Genomic DNA, 18,949 nt, shown 5'->3' with positions numbered 1-18,949 from the left:
CAGTTATGTTAAAAATTAACTTACAGGTAGAATTAATTTGGTGGTTTGGAAAATACATTGAAATTGAATTTATTTCTTAGCTAGTTGTTGACTTCAAAAGTAGAGTACACTGTCTTTTGAGGAAACTAAATCTGTTTTAGGACTATTTGAATGGATCTTCTATCTTCCATTCGATTTGTTATTGGGACATTAATAATGAATGGTTGCTGCCTTTGGTGGTCAGATATGTTATTTTGATGCATTTTTTGTTTTCCAAAGGGACCTCTGGAAAAGGGCAATGAAGGTAGATTTAAAACCACATTATTGGAATTCAATAACTTCCTCTTGCTTTATATGTCTAGTGTTTGCTGAAGAGTTGTTCTAATATGGAGAGCATAGGTCAGGCAAAATTCCCAGAATGAATTTTCTTAACTAAGATGATAACTGAATTCTGTTTTAATTTAGTCTCTGATTTAAATTAATTTGGGTCAGTATTAGATTCTGCAGAAAACATGTCAGATGTGTACATTCTGTTCTTTTTTTTAGTCTATGGGAAAAAATAAATCTGCAGTACAGATTATTTGAGTTGATAGAGTCAAACAAAAATTTATATAAACCCACTTTTGTTCCCAAATAATTGTGAAGGCCTGAATTTTTAAATATGTAAAATAGAGCTTCACTTCCCCACCCCACAGAGCTTTTATTCTCTTTAGATATCTCCACTTTCCTGGTTATTGCTCAAAAACTGTAGTAGCTTATGTGAAAGATTGTAAATTCTAGGGTGTTGAGGTTATTCCTAGAGACAAACACAGTCTTATCTGACATGTAATTAAATTTGTTCTTAGAAATATTCCTACTTTGTAGGCTTGTGTAAAAATGTAGAAAAGGGTGGTGATCTCTTCACTCATATTCTGGGCAAATCAATCAATTGAACTAAAAGGGAAAGAAGATAGTAATTTTTACTTTCACACTCATTTCATGTTATTAATGTTTGCCTTCAGTCATGTCTATTTCAAGTCTGATAAACTTTAAAAAAGTTCAATCAAAGCAAAAAAAAAAAAAAGAGTCCAAAGTATTAATACCAAGTGATTATTTATATATCTCTTAGTTAATAATACCTGGCTAATGCTTCCTGGTCATCTGACAGAGGCATAAGGGAATGATAATAAGATAATAGTGAATGAAGAGACAAGTCTCTCACTACACACACACACACACACACAAATGTGCTGAGAGTCTGAGGTCCTTGTTGCTTTGACATTGATTTTCAGTTACCTGTATATCATATTTTATGTTATTTACTATGAGTGGTTTGACCTTCATTCCTTGACTTTATTTATTTTTTTGCCATGGCAACTGACTTTATTTCTTTGTTGTTATTTAGCTTTTATTTTTCCATTCCCTTTTGTACAAAATAAATGAATATTTAGTGGAGAAATTATAAAGCATACAAGTATAACTTACTTTTTATCAGTTAAGAAAGTGTTTACTAAAATCACAAAAGACATAGAAAACATAGGGATACTTTCCTTGACTTTGACTTAGAGATGTATTTGGACAATCAACTCCCGAAGGGTAACAAAACCAAAAATAAACAAATGGGACTACATTAAACTAAAAATCAAAATGAAAGACATTCTATATAATGGGGAAAGATATTTACACATCATATACTGGTAAAGCTTAATATCCAAAATATGTAAAGAATTCATAAAGTACAAAAACAAAACAAACAACCTGAGTTTTAAAAATGGGTAGAGGATTTGAACAGATACTTCTCCAAAGAAGCATACAGATCACCAATAGGCATATTAGAGGATGTCTATCATCTCTTGAGAAACTATCTCTTCGCAAATCAAAAATGAGATATCACTTCATACCTTTTGGAATGGACATTATCCAAAAGATAAGAAATAGCAGGTATTGGAAAGGGTATGAAGAGGAGATAATACTTCTATTCCTTTGATGAGAATGTAAATGGAAATTGATGCAGCAATTTTGGAAAATAGTATGGAGAATGCTCAAAAAATTAAAAATTTAGAAATTTCATGTGATCCAGTTATCCCACTTATAGGTATTATCCAAAAGTCACCAAAACACTAAGAGATATATGCACCCACCCCCTACACTTATTATAACATTATTTGTAATAAGTAAAAGCTGAAAACAACATATGTACCTATAAATAGTTGATTAGGTAAAGAAAATATGGTATATGCACACAATGGACTACTACTCAGGTATAAAAAAGATGAAATCCTGCCATTTAAAACAATATGGATGGGTCTTGCGGGTGTTGTGCTAAATGAAGTAAGTCAGATGGAAAAAGACAAGCACCATATGATTTAACTTTCATGTGGAATATAGAGAAAGCAAACAAATGGATGAACCAAATAAAGCAAAAATAAACTTTTAGACTATAAGTCCAATTAGTGTTTACCAGAAGGGGAGAAGGAAGGGGGCACCATGTTTAGCATTTGTGTATTTTACATTATATGGAATATCACATCATTTAAAACCCGTCTCCCCACTTTCAATCTTTTGATTGTTAAAATTGTTCACCTTTATAAATAACTCTGTGCTAGCAGATACTCCTAGGAATAAAATCATTGGATCAATGGGAGGCATAGGTAGCTTTCCAGAAGGTAAATTGAGATCTACATTCCCATCTGCCCTTCAAAAATGATGGCATTAGCTTCAGAGTTATCTCATATTCAGGTTCTTCTTAACCATGGCCCCTAAGAATTATTTGTTCATAGGGTTCTGACCCTTTGAGGTTTCATTTCTGGACTCTCAGATATGTGATCTAAAATTTGAATCTATAATATTAGCTCCAGTGGGGATGTTGTAGGTGTTTAAATATAAACCACAGCTAAATTAGTTGCTATGGATATTTATGTGTGGGAGGAAGACATAGAAACACATCCTCAGAGACTGTGCCATGGTCTTAGTGATCTAAATATATAAAGAGTGCATTTAAGAAAGAGGCTGACCTGCCCAAGGTCATACCATGAGTCAGCAATGAAATGCTAAACAAGACTTTCATCTCAGCTTTTCTCACAATATAAAGACTATTTATGAATATATCAAGAGAAAGCATTTGCAGATGAATATTTACTATCATTTATATGTTGGAGTTCCCCAAATTTTCAAGCGAATTACTACAAGATTTTCATCTCAGGTAAAAAAATCTAAATTAAATAAAGGTATTGATAACTTTTTAGAAAATGCAATCTTAAAATCTTCAATGACTAAAATGAAGAGAGTAGTAGCAGGTGATGGGGCAGATGAAAATGAGCCTCAGAATAGGGGAGACACAGAATAGGAGGGTGACAAAGTATAGTTTGGAGCTATCATGGTAACTAAGGAACATACAATCAAAGATGCTTCTCGGTGTATTAACACTGGATTGTAGAGGATGAAAATTGTGCTCTTATTCTAAATATAGCATAGTTCTTTACTACAGGAGCTGGTGATATGAATCTGCACTATTATTTCTCGGAATCACACACGGGGCCAGAGGGATACTTTTCAATGTCTCTGAGACTGGAAATCAGGTCTGCTTGTTCCTAGTCCTGTACTCTTTCTACTATATTAGGAAATAGACAACTTTATAAGAAAACTTAGAGATACATTAAAAGCTTGTAGGTAACCAAAAGGTAAGTAGACACAAAATAAAAGAAAAACAAGAGAAAATATTAGCGTTTAGGACTAGCAGTTATTCATCTAGCACTATCTTTATAGATAAGGAAACTGAGGTTTAGCCATCTTTTGGGAATCAAATCATCAATATACACCTGGACAAAGAACTTAGATTTCCTGACTTAACATGGTGTAAAGTGATCTAGAAACACCTTGTGATTCATTTATTATTTCATATGATCTTCTTCAAACTTCTATTTCATGGTTTGTGAATTCAATATCATTAACACCAGCATGTATTAGGAATCTATTTTCATGTGATACTACATAAAGCAAAATAGAGAAATGTAGCTCTGCTAGATAGGAATTTCCTAAGGTCAACAGACTACATAGAAATAGACAGAAATTATATTTAGACCATTGAACAAAGAAAGAGAAAATGTAAATTGTAAACTTTTGCTATGTGAGATGGTAAGTGACGAGGTCCTCGTAGTTTATTGTTTGAAGAGATCTATATCCTTGGGTAGTCCTAGACTAATAAGTAGTAAGAATTGTCCTATACTCGATAGTTTTTGCATTTTAAAGAAAAATAAAGAGTGCTTTACCTATTGATAAATAACCTTCATTGATTTTTTTTGTCATTTGCATATTCTGTGGTGGTTTGCAAAGATATGAAGGGTCTGTTGAGATAGGAACCCTCTCAGTGATTTCTAAAACCAAAGGACTTTTTCCTCTATGAATGATAACTAGTGGTCATGCTTTTTAGTCATATTTTTATTAGAAGGGCCTTGACAATGATAAAGAAACCTACAAAACTCCCAAATGTTTAAATTGTGTAATGCAAATTGTAGTGAATGTGGGTCTAGGGTATAAAGACTAGTTAAAAAGACTAGGCCAGGCCCTCCCTGGTGGCGCAGCGGGTTAAAGCACAGCACTGAGAATCTGAAGCCACTTCCGCATGAGTTCGATTCCCGCCTGCCGCCTGCCCCGGAGGAGACCACATGGCGAGCCAGACCTCTCCTGACCCGCCCGCTGCTCCCCTCAGCAGTGTACTTCGTAGATCTGCCTGTTCTGCTCCCCACTCTGTCTCTGGTGAAGCCTCTCACCGCCCCTGAGCCTCTGGCCTGTACCCCAGTTCTGTATGAATAAATAAATAAATCTTTAAAAAAAAAAAAAAGACTAGGCCAAACTAAACATGACCCTGCTCTCTTCTGTAGTAACGAAAGCCACCTCACTTTGACCAGATGTTTTATAAATGCGTGTTCTAGTCATTGGTTTCTTGGTGAAGGTTAGTCATATTAGGGGAGCACTAGTATTGTGATTCTGAAAGTATCTTGATGTATCATGTGGTGTAAAGCAAATGAGAAATTATGAGACCTACTACTGTTCTCAAGAACTAGTATTCTTGGTATGGAAGAAAAGAGAAACAGATGTATACAAGATGTTAGATAAAGATCCTGTAGTCATGAATTAGAATTGGCTATCAATTATAAACTCATAAAATATTTTGTTTTAATTATACATGTGTCCTACCTTTGATAAATTAAAAAAAAAAAAGCAGAAACAATGACTGGATTCAAAATTCAAGTAGTAATTAGTATCCCTATTGTTGAGATGGTATATATTTAGTGTCCCTACTTGCCAGACAATAAATCTGGTAAAACTTTGCCTGTTAAAGGAGACCAAAATATCTTAGAAAATTGGTTGGATTTTAGCCTAGAAATACACAATGCAAACAAATAAATTACCCAAGGCTATCAGAATAGCTTCCTTGAAGTCAAATTGAAGGGCATCACACTGGCCACATGTATATTTTGAAGTCTAACAAAGGTAAGTATTAAAAGTTCATCAGATGTGTTTAAAATCTCCTTATGATGTTAAGTGAGCTAATTTATTGGTTACCTTCTGAACATAATAGAAACCAATTTATTATCTTGAAAACTGGTTAAAAAAGAAGGAAAGAATCTGTTACCTTTACTTTTCCTTATGAGTTGAATCACTGTAGTCAAATACTAGATAAAAGGAAGCATCTTTTAATAGTCATTCCAGCTTACAAGTAAAAACAAAATGATAGAGCTAGAATTTTGAATCTCCAAGACATTTACAAATTGCAACATCTAGCATTAACTACCAAAATAGCTGGTGGTTTGTTACCATCAAAAAACAGAAAAAAAAAAATCAAAATTAATTGCTTCTTAATGAAAGAACAATACTTAAGTTTGGTGAAAGAAATTGAAATTGAAACTGAAACTAATCAATTCTCAGGATCCAGCTGCCACTCTGAAGGAAATAAGAAGGCAGTGAGGCCTTTGTGCTGACAATTTGTACAATTATAACCACATACTCCAATTTTTTGGCAACTCTGCAGGCTCATGTGCTGTGAACTCCACCAGAGAAACTATAAGAAAAAGAACTATAGATGGAATCCGTAGTTTAAAAAAAGCTTTAAAAAACACATTAAGTGGAAAACTAGGTAAAAGTGAACTGTCATGTATAGACATACATTCTTGGGTGATAAAGGAATGTGGTGGCTGTGTAAGTTGGGGTACTGGTCACACTTGGTGGGATGGTTGCTTTGGTGAGGGGAGAGGGCACTTCTGGGTTGACTGGCAAGATTCTAATTTTGAGCTAGGTTGTCATTACAAGGGTGCTTGCCTTATAGTTACTAAATTGATACGTTTTTAATGGTATTCTGTATCTGTTTCCCTCTATGACAAAAGTATAAAAAAGAGAGTAAAAGGGAAGCATGGTAGACAGACCAGCAGATGTGATGCTACGCTGGAGAATGCACAACCCTGACAGCAGTAGAAAATTGTCAGTTGTGGAAAATTGTGTTCTAGGGCACAAAGAATGCAAGTTCTCCTGTAGGTACATGTATGCGATGTCAGTGGCAGGCTGCCTTTCCAGGTCTCTTTTAATGATTGTATAGCAGCAGACTTTGTAACCTCTGTTTCAGTGTCAGACAGTTACGCAGATGACCCATCTCTGGTTCAGTGTATTTTTCTTTGTGTGTGAGTGTGGGTGTGGGTGCACATGCTCATGTAGAGTTGGTGTTGAGAACACGAGTATCATGTGGTTGAACAAAATGTAGGTTCCTTGGTTCCCTCTGAGTTCAAAAGGAGCAATTCTAGAATCTGCATGACTGCAGTCAGATAGCAAGTGTAAGAATCACTACTGACTTCTCTGTCAATTTACACCTGAAATTAATTCTACAGAAATGTGTTGGAGAAATTACAGATCTTCTGAGAAATTTCCAGATGAGTTATTAAGAGTTAAGTTCACAGCTGTCCTTTTCGTTAGTGAATGAACTTGGATTTTTGAGGCTTTATCTAGTTGAGTCATAGAGAATATTGAATGTGAATATGACAAAGCAGTACCCCAGTTAGAAAAAAAAATCTCCGAAGTTCAGCAGCAATTGTGATTTTTTCCTCTTGTCTTTTTTTATTTTTATAATAGTTTATTTTTACATCATTTTGTGTGTTTTTCCATCTCAGTTGCAATGCCCTTGGGCTTCCCATCACCAAATCACCCATGTACCATCACCATAGTCCTGTGCATTCCTCCCCCCCACACACTGTTTTTGATCCTATTCCCCACTCCACCCCCACAAAATGTCTCTGGTATATAGCTGTTCATCTTTAGCATTATTTTCTTGCCTGTTCCGTTATATTCCTGCTATGAGAGAACCCTTCTGGTATTTTTCCTTTTCTCTCTGGCTTATTTCACTAAGCATGATCTTTTCCTCCAATTCTATCCATGTTGCTGCAAGACATGTAGTTCTTTTTTTTTTTTGGTTGCTGAGTAATAGTCCATTGTGTATATGTACCACATCTTTTTAATCCAGTCATCCATTTTTGAGCATTTGGGCTGTTTCCATGTCTTTCCAATTGTGAATAAAGCAGCAGTTAACATGGGGGTGCAGGTATCTTTTTGAATCAGTGTTTTTGTGTCTTTTGGTTAGATACCTCGGAGTGGGATTGCTGGGTTGTAGGGAAGCTCCATGTTTAGCAGTTTGTTTCCTATTGTCTTTTTATTTACAATTCCCCCCACCCCCCCATTCAGAGCCTGAGGTTAGGAATTTAAAGTGATATCTCAGTCAGTGAATTCTTTGAAGCTTTTTGCATAATATATATATATATATATTTTAAATCCTCAAATCATGAAAAAAGAACAATTTAGATATGGATAGTCAGGGTTGGTCATACAGAAAATTTAATTGACCTTTTCTCAGGTGAAGGCAAAGGAGGCTTTCAGAGTGTGAAAGCATAGTTCAAAGTCAGCATCTTTATCTTCCCCTTTGTTTTATCACCTTTATTTTCCCAAATCCACAGGCTTTTCAGTACCTCTTCTAATACAACAGCAGCTACTTACATATACCGATCCAATGCTGCTACTAAATGTGAATACACATAGGAGTGGGGTTTAGGATTTCACTTTTTTTTTTTTTTTTTAACAAACATCCTTTAAACACTGCCTATTTGCATGTCAATGTCTTTACCAGTACAGTGCTAAAGGTACAGACATGAGTAAGGCACATTTCCTGTTTCCAGAAAGATGTAATCTAGTCAGGAAATTAGATGAGTAATAGCTAAAGATATAGTAAAGTCATTTTATATAAAATTATCTTATTTCAGTCCTCATACTTCAGAATATTAGCAATTAAAAGAATAACCACTGTGATAGCCATGGAGCTCTTCAACCCATAGAGAGAAGTGCTGTGCTCATCACAGGAAGTCTCAGCATCCTTCCCATCATTCTCCATCATGGTCATTCTCAACGTGACAAGAAGAAATGAAGAGCATCAAATATGTATTTACTCGAGAAAGGAAAAAAGGGCAGTTAGTCTACCTCTTGGGAAATATAGTATCTTGTCATCAGAACATATATCAGTCTTTCTTTAGGAGAAAGAATAGTTTTGATTGTCAACTGAAGATGACACTAATACTCTGCAATGGAAAGGTTTTTTGTTTAAAGTTTAAGCTTTACTTCAAATGGTTCAGTTTTTTTTTTTATATAGGTAACTAGTATTCCCTTGACCTACATTTTAAAATGTAAAGTATATGTATTAGGTGAGAATCTTTTATCAGCTTTTTCTAATGAACCCACCCACATATGGTGAACATACTTCCTTATTTTTTTGCTTAGCTATTTATTTCTACAACTGCTGGTAAAAAGGTAAGTAGTCATAATGACATGGCATTTTGCAGTAAGAATAAAATATGTACACAAAATAACTCATTTATTTCCTCTTGCTCATTCTAGAACATAAAAGCTTTTCACTCTAAATGTAGCTGTATGTTCTAGATAAAATGAAGATCTCAGATTTTTTTAAACTCTGAGAGAAAGGTGAAAGTAGGAGTGAGGAGACCCATTCTTTAAACGTAGGCTTTAACTCAGATTTGTTTTGGAAAAAACTTCTGAATGTATTCTATACTTATACTAATGTAAGACAAAGCCTTTTGACTGAGAAACATTGGAGAAGGTGGAGAAAAGCCTGTCAACTATTGTTTATTCCGAGGGAGAGGTAGTTCATACGGATTGGGAACATTTGCTGTGTGTGTGTGTGTGTGTGTGTGTGTGTGTGTTTTCTTTTTCATTTGAGAATAGCCAGTGGGAAAACAAGAAGCAGAAAGAAGTGGGAGAGGTGAAGTACCAAGTTTGGTTTCAGTTCCCAGGTGAGGAAGTTGATAGAAAGACGGTTTCCCTTCAAATGCAGATCCCTGGATACTCGCTATTTGGCCAGACTATTGATCCATGAACACTTGAAATTTGAGGGTGAAACCTTCAAGATATTTTGAGAATGGTTGATAATGGGCATGATGGCCATATGAGAGGTAACAAATAGCCCCCCTCCAGAGCCAGTTAGCTGAGGAGCGGAGGAGGTGCCATAGAGTGATTGCAGTAAAAAGGCTAGAGCAATCACAGGAAGAGTGCCCTTATTTTCTTCCCTACTGGCGAAAACTGGACATAATGGCTAAATACATTATGGTTATTGTAATAGCCTCTGACTACCTGGAGTAAACAAGATACAACTGAAAAATAAACAACAGTCTGAAGAATAAAATAAAAAGCACCTCTTACATAAACATGCAACCAAATTAAAAGAAAATTACTGACCCAGCCAGCTAGAGTTTATTTGTAAACAGTCTCAGGTTATACCAATGTTTATATCATCTACTTCAGTAACCATAGAAGATTCCTGTTTTAATGACAAGCAGTAGCAACTGCAATTTTGAGCCATAGAGTACTTAGAAGGTTATATGAAGTAGGCAGTTGGCAACAAAATGTTTTCAGTGTATTTTATGCTGTAATTAATTTTGAACTAATGCCACAAGCACTACTGGGCTGTATGTGAGTTAAACACGAAAAAGCAGACCATCACTTTCCCATATTAGCACAATAATATCTATCAAAAAAAAAAACTCACACATTTCCTAAGATATTTTGTTAACCATTGTCATTTATTTTAACTTATTTTGAGAAGAGATCCAGAATAACCTCACTTTAATTTGGACTCGAAAATATTGTGGAAGCTATAAAATTAAGACTGGTGATTCAATACCATGACATTTAGAGCTGTGCTAATTGTAATTTCTATGACCTGAAAGGCATGTATGACCACAAATTAATTTCTAGATGCATTTTACTAAGGCTGTAAATTGATTTTCTTTTCTCTTACTGTTTTAAAAGCTATCATATAAAACTGACTTTCTTTTTCACTGAAAACATGTACAATTTCAACCAATCTGTAGATTTTTATCATCACCTTTATGTTCAGGATGCAAAACAGTTCCATTCACCCTAAAAACTCCCTCATGTTATCACTTCCTGGTCATATCTTCTCCACCCACAAGCCTTGGCCATATTCTGAGAGAAAGAAACACTTGGAGTTATAGAGGAAGGAAAGTCTGTCAATATTTGGTTGTTCCTATAGAGAAGTACTTCATAGGGATTGGGAATACCATACTCCTCATTACTGTATCTTTGTCTTTTGAGAATGTCATGAAAATGGAGTTAGGCAGTATGTCTAACATTTTGAGACTGGCTTCTTTCACCTGGAATAATACCTTTGAAATTTACCCAAAAGGGAAAAGTTGGATAGAGCTTTTTCTTTTTTTATTTGCTGTGTGTTGTACAGTCAAACCATAGTTTTCCATTTACTCACGAAGGACATTTAGATCTTGTAGATTAAGAAGATAGAGATCCTTTTTGGATTGTCTATTCCTAAATTTTCATTTTTCTAGGATAAATACCAAATAGTGGAATTACTGGGTCACATGATAAATGTATATCTAACTTTGTAAGGAAAATCTACATTATTTGCTACAGTGACCATACATCTTTGCATCCCTATCAGCAGTGTAGGAGAATTTCATTGTTCTGGAACTTCTCAGCACTTGATATTGTTAGCAGGTTTTTATTCTAGCCATTCTAATAGAATGATAGTGTTATTTCCTTATGGTTTTAATTTGCACTTCCCTAATGACTAATGAGGCTGAACATTATTTACATGTGCTTATTTACCATTATTATATTCATTTAGGTAAAGTCTTCAAGTTTTTTTGTCCACTTTATAATTGGGTTAAATTTTTTCCTTATTATAGGATATTGAGAATATTTATTTTAGACATAAATCATTTGTTGGATGGGTGATTTGCAAATACTTTTGCCCAATCCATAGCTTATTACTTATTATTTCCTTGTTGTAGAGAAAAAGTTTTAATTTTGATGAAGTAAAAAAAATTTTTTTTAATAGATTGTGTTCCTGTGCTTTATCTAAAAAATAGGATTAACCTTCAGGGCCATAGTTATAGTTCCAGGGCCTGGAACATTTTCCACTTCATCCTCCTGTTTATCACCTTCAAAACCCAAACTTTACTTGGAGAGCTATTTTTTCCCCTTCTTTTTTGCCTCAATAGGCACCATCATTTCTTTTTTGTCTGTGGGTCCTCTGTAAGCGTTTCTCTTCCTGACTATAGCTTTTAGTTAGATGCACAACAGCAGGGAACTCCATGGGCAAGCCCTTATATTACTCACCTTTATTTATTATTTTTTTTTTTAAGATTTATTTATTTGTGCATACAGAACTGGAATACAGGCCAGAGGCTCAGGGGTGGCGAGAGGCTTCACCAGAGACAGAGTGGGGAGCAGAACAGGCAGATCCACGAAGTACACTGCTGAGGGGAGCAGCAGGCGGGTCAGGAGAGGTCACCTCCGGGGCAGGCAGGGATCGAACTCATGCGGAAGTGGCTTTAGATTCTCAGTGCTGTGCTTTAACCCGCTGCGCCACCAGGGAGGGCCCTACTCACCTTTATTTTTTAACACATTGCTTAGTACGTAGTGGGTGCTCAACATATGTGCCGAAAAAAAATCAGAAGCAATTAATTTCTGAAGACATTATACACTTAATAATTGAGGGTTTTACTGGAGACAACCTGAGAGTCTATAAAGTATTGTTACTTGAAGGACTTTAAAAATTATTGTCAAGTTATTATTATTTTTTGAGACTTCTATTGATGTAGTCCACTAAATGGTGATCAAAAGTTTTATAAATTATATGAAGCCAAATAATATTCATTAGGAGTTAGATGTATTAGTTTTCATTTGTCTATGGCAGGACAAGATAATAGGGCCAAATCCAGACAAGGTTAACAACGTTTGTCTTGGTGCCCTTGGCTTCTTTTTGGATCAGTCTTTCTTCTCCCTTCGCATCCCTCAATTCCTCCAGCTGTCCATTTCTGGACATAGTTTACGAAGGATAGGAACTGCTTAAAGGATGGTAGCTTAAATCTGGTTTTTGGAATAAGAGAAGTCTAGACTCCTAGATCTATCCATTGTTCCTAGCGATTCATACTTGGGAATAAGGAAAGGAATCCAAAGAAAATACTTCGGAAGAAGGACTGAACTGATAGGACTATTATCAAAAGAAAGGGGATAATTTCAGACGGAGATATGAAAGGTAAATTTGCAGGAATTATTTGCTTTATAGAAGATGAACTGGTGGACTGAATCATCTTTCCCTTTGATGATAGGGGTTATCTGACTGTCACTCTGGTACTCTTTAACATCCTCATCCCTTTTTTGACCTTACTCTCATAAACACAGTCTTCTGCTTCCCTATGTCAAAACAGGAAAGAATCTGAAACAAACCTAGAATATGTTCGGTGATTATAATTTACTATAAATTTTAGTTACTATATCAGCTTAATCAGTCATTGTCATGTTAAGTGCTTTTAAAATCTCTAATTGTGGAGTGAAATATTTTATTTTCTCTTAATATTCTCTGTAAGCAAATAGGAAAATACTTCTTTCTCTCTCATTCTCTCCAATTCTGAAGGGAATGTTTCTTTTTCATATTCCTAAAAAATCTGTGAATTGTTTTCATCTACACTGAAATACTTGATATTCAGTAACTTGAGTCCAGTTGCTATCAGCTGAGTTTAGACACAGTGATTCCTTACATACATCAGTTGGATTCTGGTCCAATTCCCTTCTCTGTGCTTTCACTTTGTTAAATTAGTGTAGGGCCTCCAGTAAGTCAGATTTCTCAGAGCCTTTTAATTCCAAAGAGTTCCTGCTGGGAGGAAGTGATTCAACAAATTGTTTTGAAAAATCTCTACCACCTCATTATCAGATTGCATTAAAATAAACAGAATGTCCCTAATCTTCTTCCACTTCTTTCATGTAAATGTCCAACAAACTGCCTACAATTAAGGACCTAAACATCAGAAGCTTCAAACTGATTATTCTTTAATCATTTGTTTGACATTTAGAGGAACATGAAAAAGTAAATTTTCTATTATTAAAAGGTCTGTAAAGATTCAGAATTACTCAGTTGCCTTTTCTAAACAAATCTCTAATCAAGTGTTAAAAGCATAGGCCATGTTTGGAAGGAGATGTGAGTAAACACATTTGCATCTATATACACATCCTACATAGCTATATAACTAATATGAAATGGAAAGGTTGTTTCTAGCATTGAAAAACTATTTTTGATACTCATGATATGGTTCAAAACTCAAAGCCTGTCTTAAAATTTCAGTTTCAACAGAAAATCATAAATGAAATCCCCATTTAAAAAAATCACTGACACATAATTAAAAATGAGTAACTAAGCACTTTTAGCTGATATCTACATTGTTCTGATGCTTAATGGAATGGATTCAAATTGCCCATGTAAATACTACCATTGGTGTAATCCATTTGGTGCTGCTTGTCACTGATGGACAGCACGACGGAAATTTGAGAACTTGTTTGGACAAGCGATGTTTCTGACACTGAATCTGCCTTTCTAATGGTATGTGTGGAAGAGATTGAAACTTTGATTTGGTAATGCCTTTTGTTTAAATTGTCTGAGTTTTACGAACAAAATAAAACTTTTGCTTTCTTCATCCTTGGGATTTTTCTGGCTTCATATTTTGAAGGTGATTCTGCTTGCAAAATGTGGGTTGAAATTAAATACATTATGAATTTAAAAATTAAATTGTGTCCCTGTGGGAGAGAAACAACTATTCCTTATATTAAAGACCCTGTTGTTCATTGGGAATGGCCAGGAGGAAGTATAAAATATATTTTTCTAGCTGGTCTTTCTTCAAATTAGGTGTCTGGATGATACTTTCTATCCTGAAATAGGTAAGCCTTTCACTGTGCTTTATCATACAATTTGGACATCTGAAAATATAGCATGATTTTTGTAGGTTAGAACAAGATCTTCTTACTTTTGGCACTGAAGGTCCAGCACCCAGGTTATGGTTGAAACTATGTATCATAATTCAGCTATCTACCATGCTTTCACCTGATCTTTTTGCCTTGATAATTGGCTTTAGGTGAAAGAGTGCCTTTTCTTTTACCCCCCCCCCCCCTTCCTAAAATAAGGCAGTCCTCACAGATTTGCTTTTCTTTACTGCAGGACATTTGCGAAGATATTTCAGATCATGTTGAGCAGATCCACGCCCTCCTTGAAACAGAGTTCTCCCTGAAGCTGCTGTCCTATTCCGTCAATGTGATTGTGGACATCCATGCAGTGCAGCTCCTCTGGCACCAGCTCCGTGTCTCAGTGCTAGTTTTGCGGGAGCGCATTCTACAAGGTCTGCAGGACGCCAATGGCAACTACACCAGACAGACAGACATTCTACAAGCTTTCTCTGAAGAGACAGAGGAGGTGGGTATCTTCTTTGGTACCAATAATGCCAGTCAGTTGTGACACTGAGGTTTCAGTTCAGAGGTGTGGGACACAAATTCTTGGTAGACAAGTAATCAGGTCATGAGCCGGGATTTGAATCTAGGTATAGTGACCAGAGGCTAAGGTACTTCCTCTGCGAATGAGACTTTAGACCAGAGTTAATTCACTTTTGGTAGTTTGCACAGATAGCACCCTTACTAGTTGGTGCTAATATGGCTTCCTGTTCACTATTTTCTTGATAAATATTTGTTGAGCATGTACCCTGTCCCAGGTCATAGGTGACAAAATATAATAGTCACCAAAACCTGGTCTTTACCTTTAAGGAGCTTAGATTCTAATAAAGGATGGAGACAAGTGAAAAGACAATAAGGCCAGCTTGTTATAAGCCCACATGGTGCACTGGAGAACAGAGAAGTGGCACCTAATTCAGACAGGGGAGGCTTTCCAGAAGAAGGGAGCTTGAACTGAGACCTGAAGGAGAATCAGGATTAGTGTAGTAGACAGAGATAAAGAATATTCGAGACAGAGAGAATGATATAATGTAAGACACAAAGTTCAGAGAGAATGACAGATCTAGTGAGCTATAGGTAGGACTGGGATAGAAATTTCAAGAGACCAGGAAGCAAGATTTGAATCAATAGGTAAGCAGAGGTTTGATCATAAAAATAAAATATCATATTAAAAAGTGATGTTTAGAGACTTGGACTTAAGTTAGAGGACAACAGAATAATTTTTCAGGAAATTACCATGATTAATGCTTCAGAAAAGTTATTCTGGATGCAGTATGTCAAATATACTTTAGACTATTATGCATTTATATTTTTGTACTTTATTAAGATTAGTGTAAGACTTGCTTGTTATTTTTGATGAATAACAAGTGAAGTTTAATATTTCCAAATAAAATTGACATTGATAGGACTAAGTGTTGTGCTATCTAAGCAGAGGCTGTGTGTGTGTGTATAGACAGACATAGATGATAGCATATAGATAAATAGAATTGAATATGTGTGTATATAGATCTACATATATACACACTTCCTTGACTTTCAGCATTTGGCCATTTACTGTTGGTTTTATAGAACAGTGCATATTTCACATGTTTGTAAGGCATATATGTGGATATATAAGATTAAAATGCTTTATGATAAGAGCTACATAGGTAATTTTTTAAATGAATAGCACAAAATAAATCTGTAATTATTCTCATAAATGGTATATATTTACTGATGAATGTTTTCAAAATAATGATGGTCTTCCTGAGATAAATTCCCTGTAGGATCTGAAGCCTGTAGGAATCAAGTCAGTCTAGATTCATGTCTAACTTTGAGTCAGAGTTTTTGTCTTTATCTTTATTTAGCTCTCTGTGATATTGTGGTAGTGAGAGAGGTCATAAAGACTTTGGTAGTGTCCTTGCGAAATACAATGAATGTGTGGATGTGTATCTTAATCCTAAATGCTCTTTCTCCCAAGTAGATCCCTAAAAGGTCCTTGATTAGGTCTCTGTAGTTTGGGAGACTATAAATAATCTTAAACTGCCTAACTCTGTTCTAAAGCTGGTGTCCATGAAGTATGTGTTAAAAAAGGTGAAGATTACAGAGGGGGTAACATTTGTCTAAACTCTGAAGAGATCTTTCTTTAGATACCTACCTGGCACCCCAAGTTGATAACATTTTATTGTTCTTCCTCATGTGTTCTGTTGACTCTGCCCATTATCCAGTATTGATCAACCATTAGATTTGCCCACTTTCTACTTTTAATCATTTGTGTATCTCCCACAGCAGCTAAGTCATATTGCTGTATATAAAATTTTGAATTAAATAATGCAGATATTTTTCTATTTGAGATGTAGAGGATGAAGCTATTACATTAGTTGGTGGACTGGGATTAATAATAGGGATTAACTGAGTCATAATTTGAGCCTGTAGAAAGAATTATTACTGTAATGTAAATAAAGAATTATTAAAGAATTATTACTATAATATAAGTAAAATATTTGTAAGATTTTTGTATATTTTCCATTAGAAATTAAGCTTTGCTTTATTTCCCATTTCCCTGTCATAACTTGCTCTCTCAGTCCACTGCTGCTTTTTAGAGTGTATTAAAATCCTAATAATATGATAGAGTTAAACATGTATCTAGTCTATGAGGTGTGGCGACTTGGCAGGGCAGTGGTATTTTGGTAAGAGTTACTTTAATCTTTTTGTTAGTAAATGAAATATAGCAAAGTAAAACTAGGGGAGGAAGAAGAGAGAATTATACAAAATTTTTATCATTCCCGTAACTAAAACAGTGAAATTCTATTTCCATTTCTTTTTCTCAATAACACAAAATCAGGGCACAGAACTAACCATGACATAGTTATGGACACAGATTCAACCTTGAGACATCTTAATAGGGAGATCATCATATACCTACATTATGAGTATGAAATCACATGATCAAATGATCATAGCAAAATATAGTATAGTGCTAAAAAAGAAAGATCTAAAAAGACATTGAAACTTAATTATGGGTGAAGAACAGAGTAAGATTTCTTGTTCCAAATTATCAAAAGAAAAGGGTTTCCCTTGATGTCAGAGACAAGATTGAAGACAGCAATAAAGTGAATAAATTACCCATCAATAAAGTGAATAAATTACCACCTCCATGAAATATAACCTTCCTCTGAGAAACTGCTTCATAACATATTAAGTGGAGGGCTATTGAGTGGAGACATTGCTAAGCAGCCATAAAATAGCTACAAGCTCTACACAATTAAATGTGACAGCACTGAAACTAAAAGGGCAGTTAAAACAATACGCACACTTCCTCTACTTCCATACCACTTGGCACTTTAAAAAACTATACAGGAAGGTGGTCCAGAAGAATGCAGTGGAGTTTAAAATAATAGTTTTCCTAAGCAGTGTTTTAAGAAACGAAACTCATTCATCTGCTCTGAGAATCTTCAGAGAACTTCCTATCTCTACCCACTGAAATCTAGAGAAATGCTTTCAATGAGTGCTCTTAAATAGTAAACAACTGTGGTTAAAAATTGTATGACAGGTGCTTGCCACTTGGTCTTTACATTATGAAATGGATGCATGATGTGGCAAGTTTTGTTTTGTTTCTCAGAGAGAATTTTTTTTTTTCATACTCAAACAAAGCAGCATGAATAAGAATTAACAGTGCCCAGAAGTGGTTGGCTGGTTAGGAACAGAATAGGGGAATATTAAGTATTTTTGAATGTGATATTTTCTTTTTTAAGCAAAATACTGCCATGAGATCTCTGAAGAGTTAGGAAAAGGTAGTTACACTCTGTTCTTTGAAATGTAGGCTTATACTAATATTAATTTAACATTATAATTGAGTAGCTGTTACTCTCAAGCAAGACAGAACCTCAAGTCTGCAGGTTCTGTGACCACAAAAATGGAAGCCAAATGCATTCTCAGGGTATTCCCACAATTCTCCCCAGTTGCCCAGAAATAGGTGACTGACACTTTCAGGGGTCTAGTTTTGATTTCATTTTTAAATTTTTTCTTTAGCCATTCATAGACAAATTTTCTTAATGCTTCTTAAGCACCTCACTTAAGAAACTGTGGTGCTGTGCCTTATAAAATGATAGAAAATATGCAGATTTCAGCTAGTTTAAATACAGGTATTTAAATAATAATTTAAATACCAATTATTGGATCCATCTTTCATAATACTATTCTTATAAGAGTGTTAACTTCTTAGCACTGAACAACCATGTTAAAAAGTGTTTCAATAGAGCCTGCTTTTGAACTGGGGATTGACACTATTTCTTAAAAATTATGTACAGTGGCACTTTTGTTTGGTTGGTGTAGTTCTTGGTGCTTTTAGTAAAAATAATATAATAACTAATAAAAGTAACACACACCCATAAGCACTTAACTGTTTGTCTGACTTGTGTCTCACATTTATTATCTCCTTGGAAAGTCACAACCATTCTATGATACAGCTTATCTTTTTTGTTATTGAAATAAAGTGACTTACTGACATTAAGCTACTGGTTTGTGGTTACATAGCTAATTAGTGCTAGAATTTGACTCTGAAGCTTAGTGTCAATTAAAATTATATAATCAAAGGAAGAAACTTCATGAGGCATGGAGATACAAACTCTCAAATGCCATCATTCATTTAATCATT

At 35.0% G+C, this 18,949-nt stretch overlaps 1 protein-coding gene across 1 annotated transcript in view; it reads left to right on the top strand.

Moving 5' to 3' along the window:
* Positions 1-18,949, top strand: part of AKAP6 (A kinase (PRKA) anchor protein 6) — a 412,455-nt gene that overhangs the window by 135,809 nt on the left and 257,697 nt on the right. The window contains exon 3 of the mRNA XM_004681951.2: positions 14,531-14,782. Coding sequence (XP_004682008.1) covers positions 14,531-14,782 — 252 coding nt within the window. The remainder of the gene's footprint in view (positions 1-14,530; positions 14,783-18,949) is intronic.

Source organism: Condylura cristata, unplaced genomic scaffold, assembly GCF_000260355.1.
Source record: "Condylura cristata isolate star-nosed mole 26May11 unplaced genomic scaffold, ConCri1.0 scaffold00013, whole genome shotgun sequence".
NCBI classification, from domain to species: Eukaryota; Metazoa; Chordata; class Mammalia; order Eulipotyphla; family Talpidae; genus Condylura; species Condylura cristata.
Note: the sequence above shows the minus strand (reverse complement) of the source record. Positions and strands in the feature narration are given on the sequence as shown.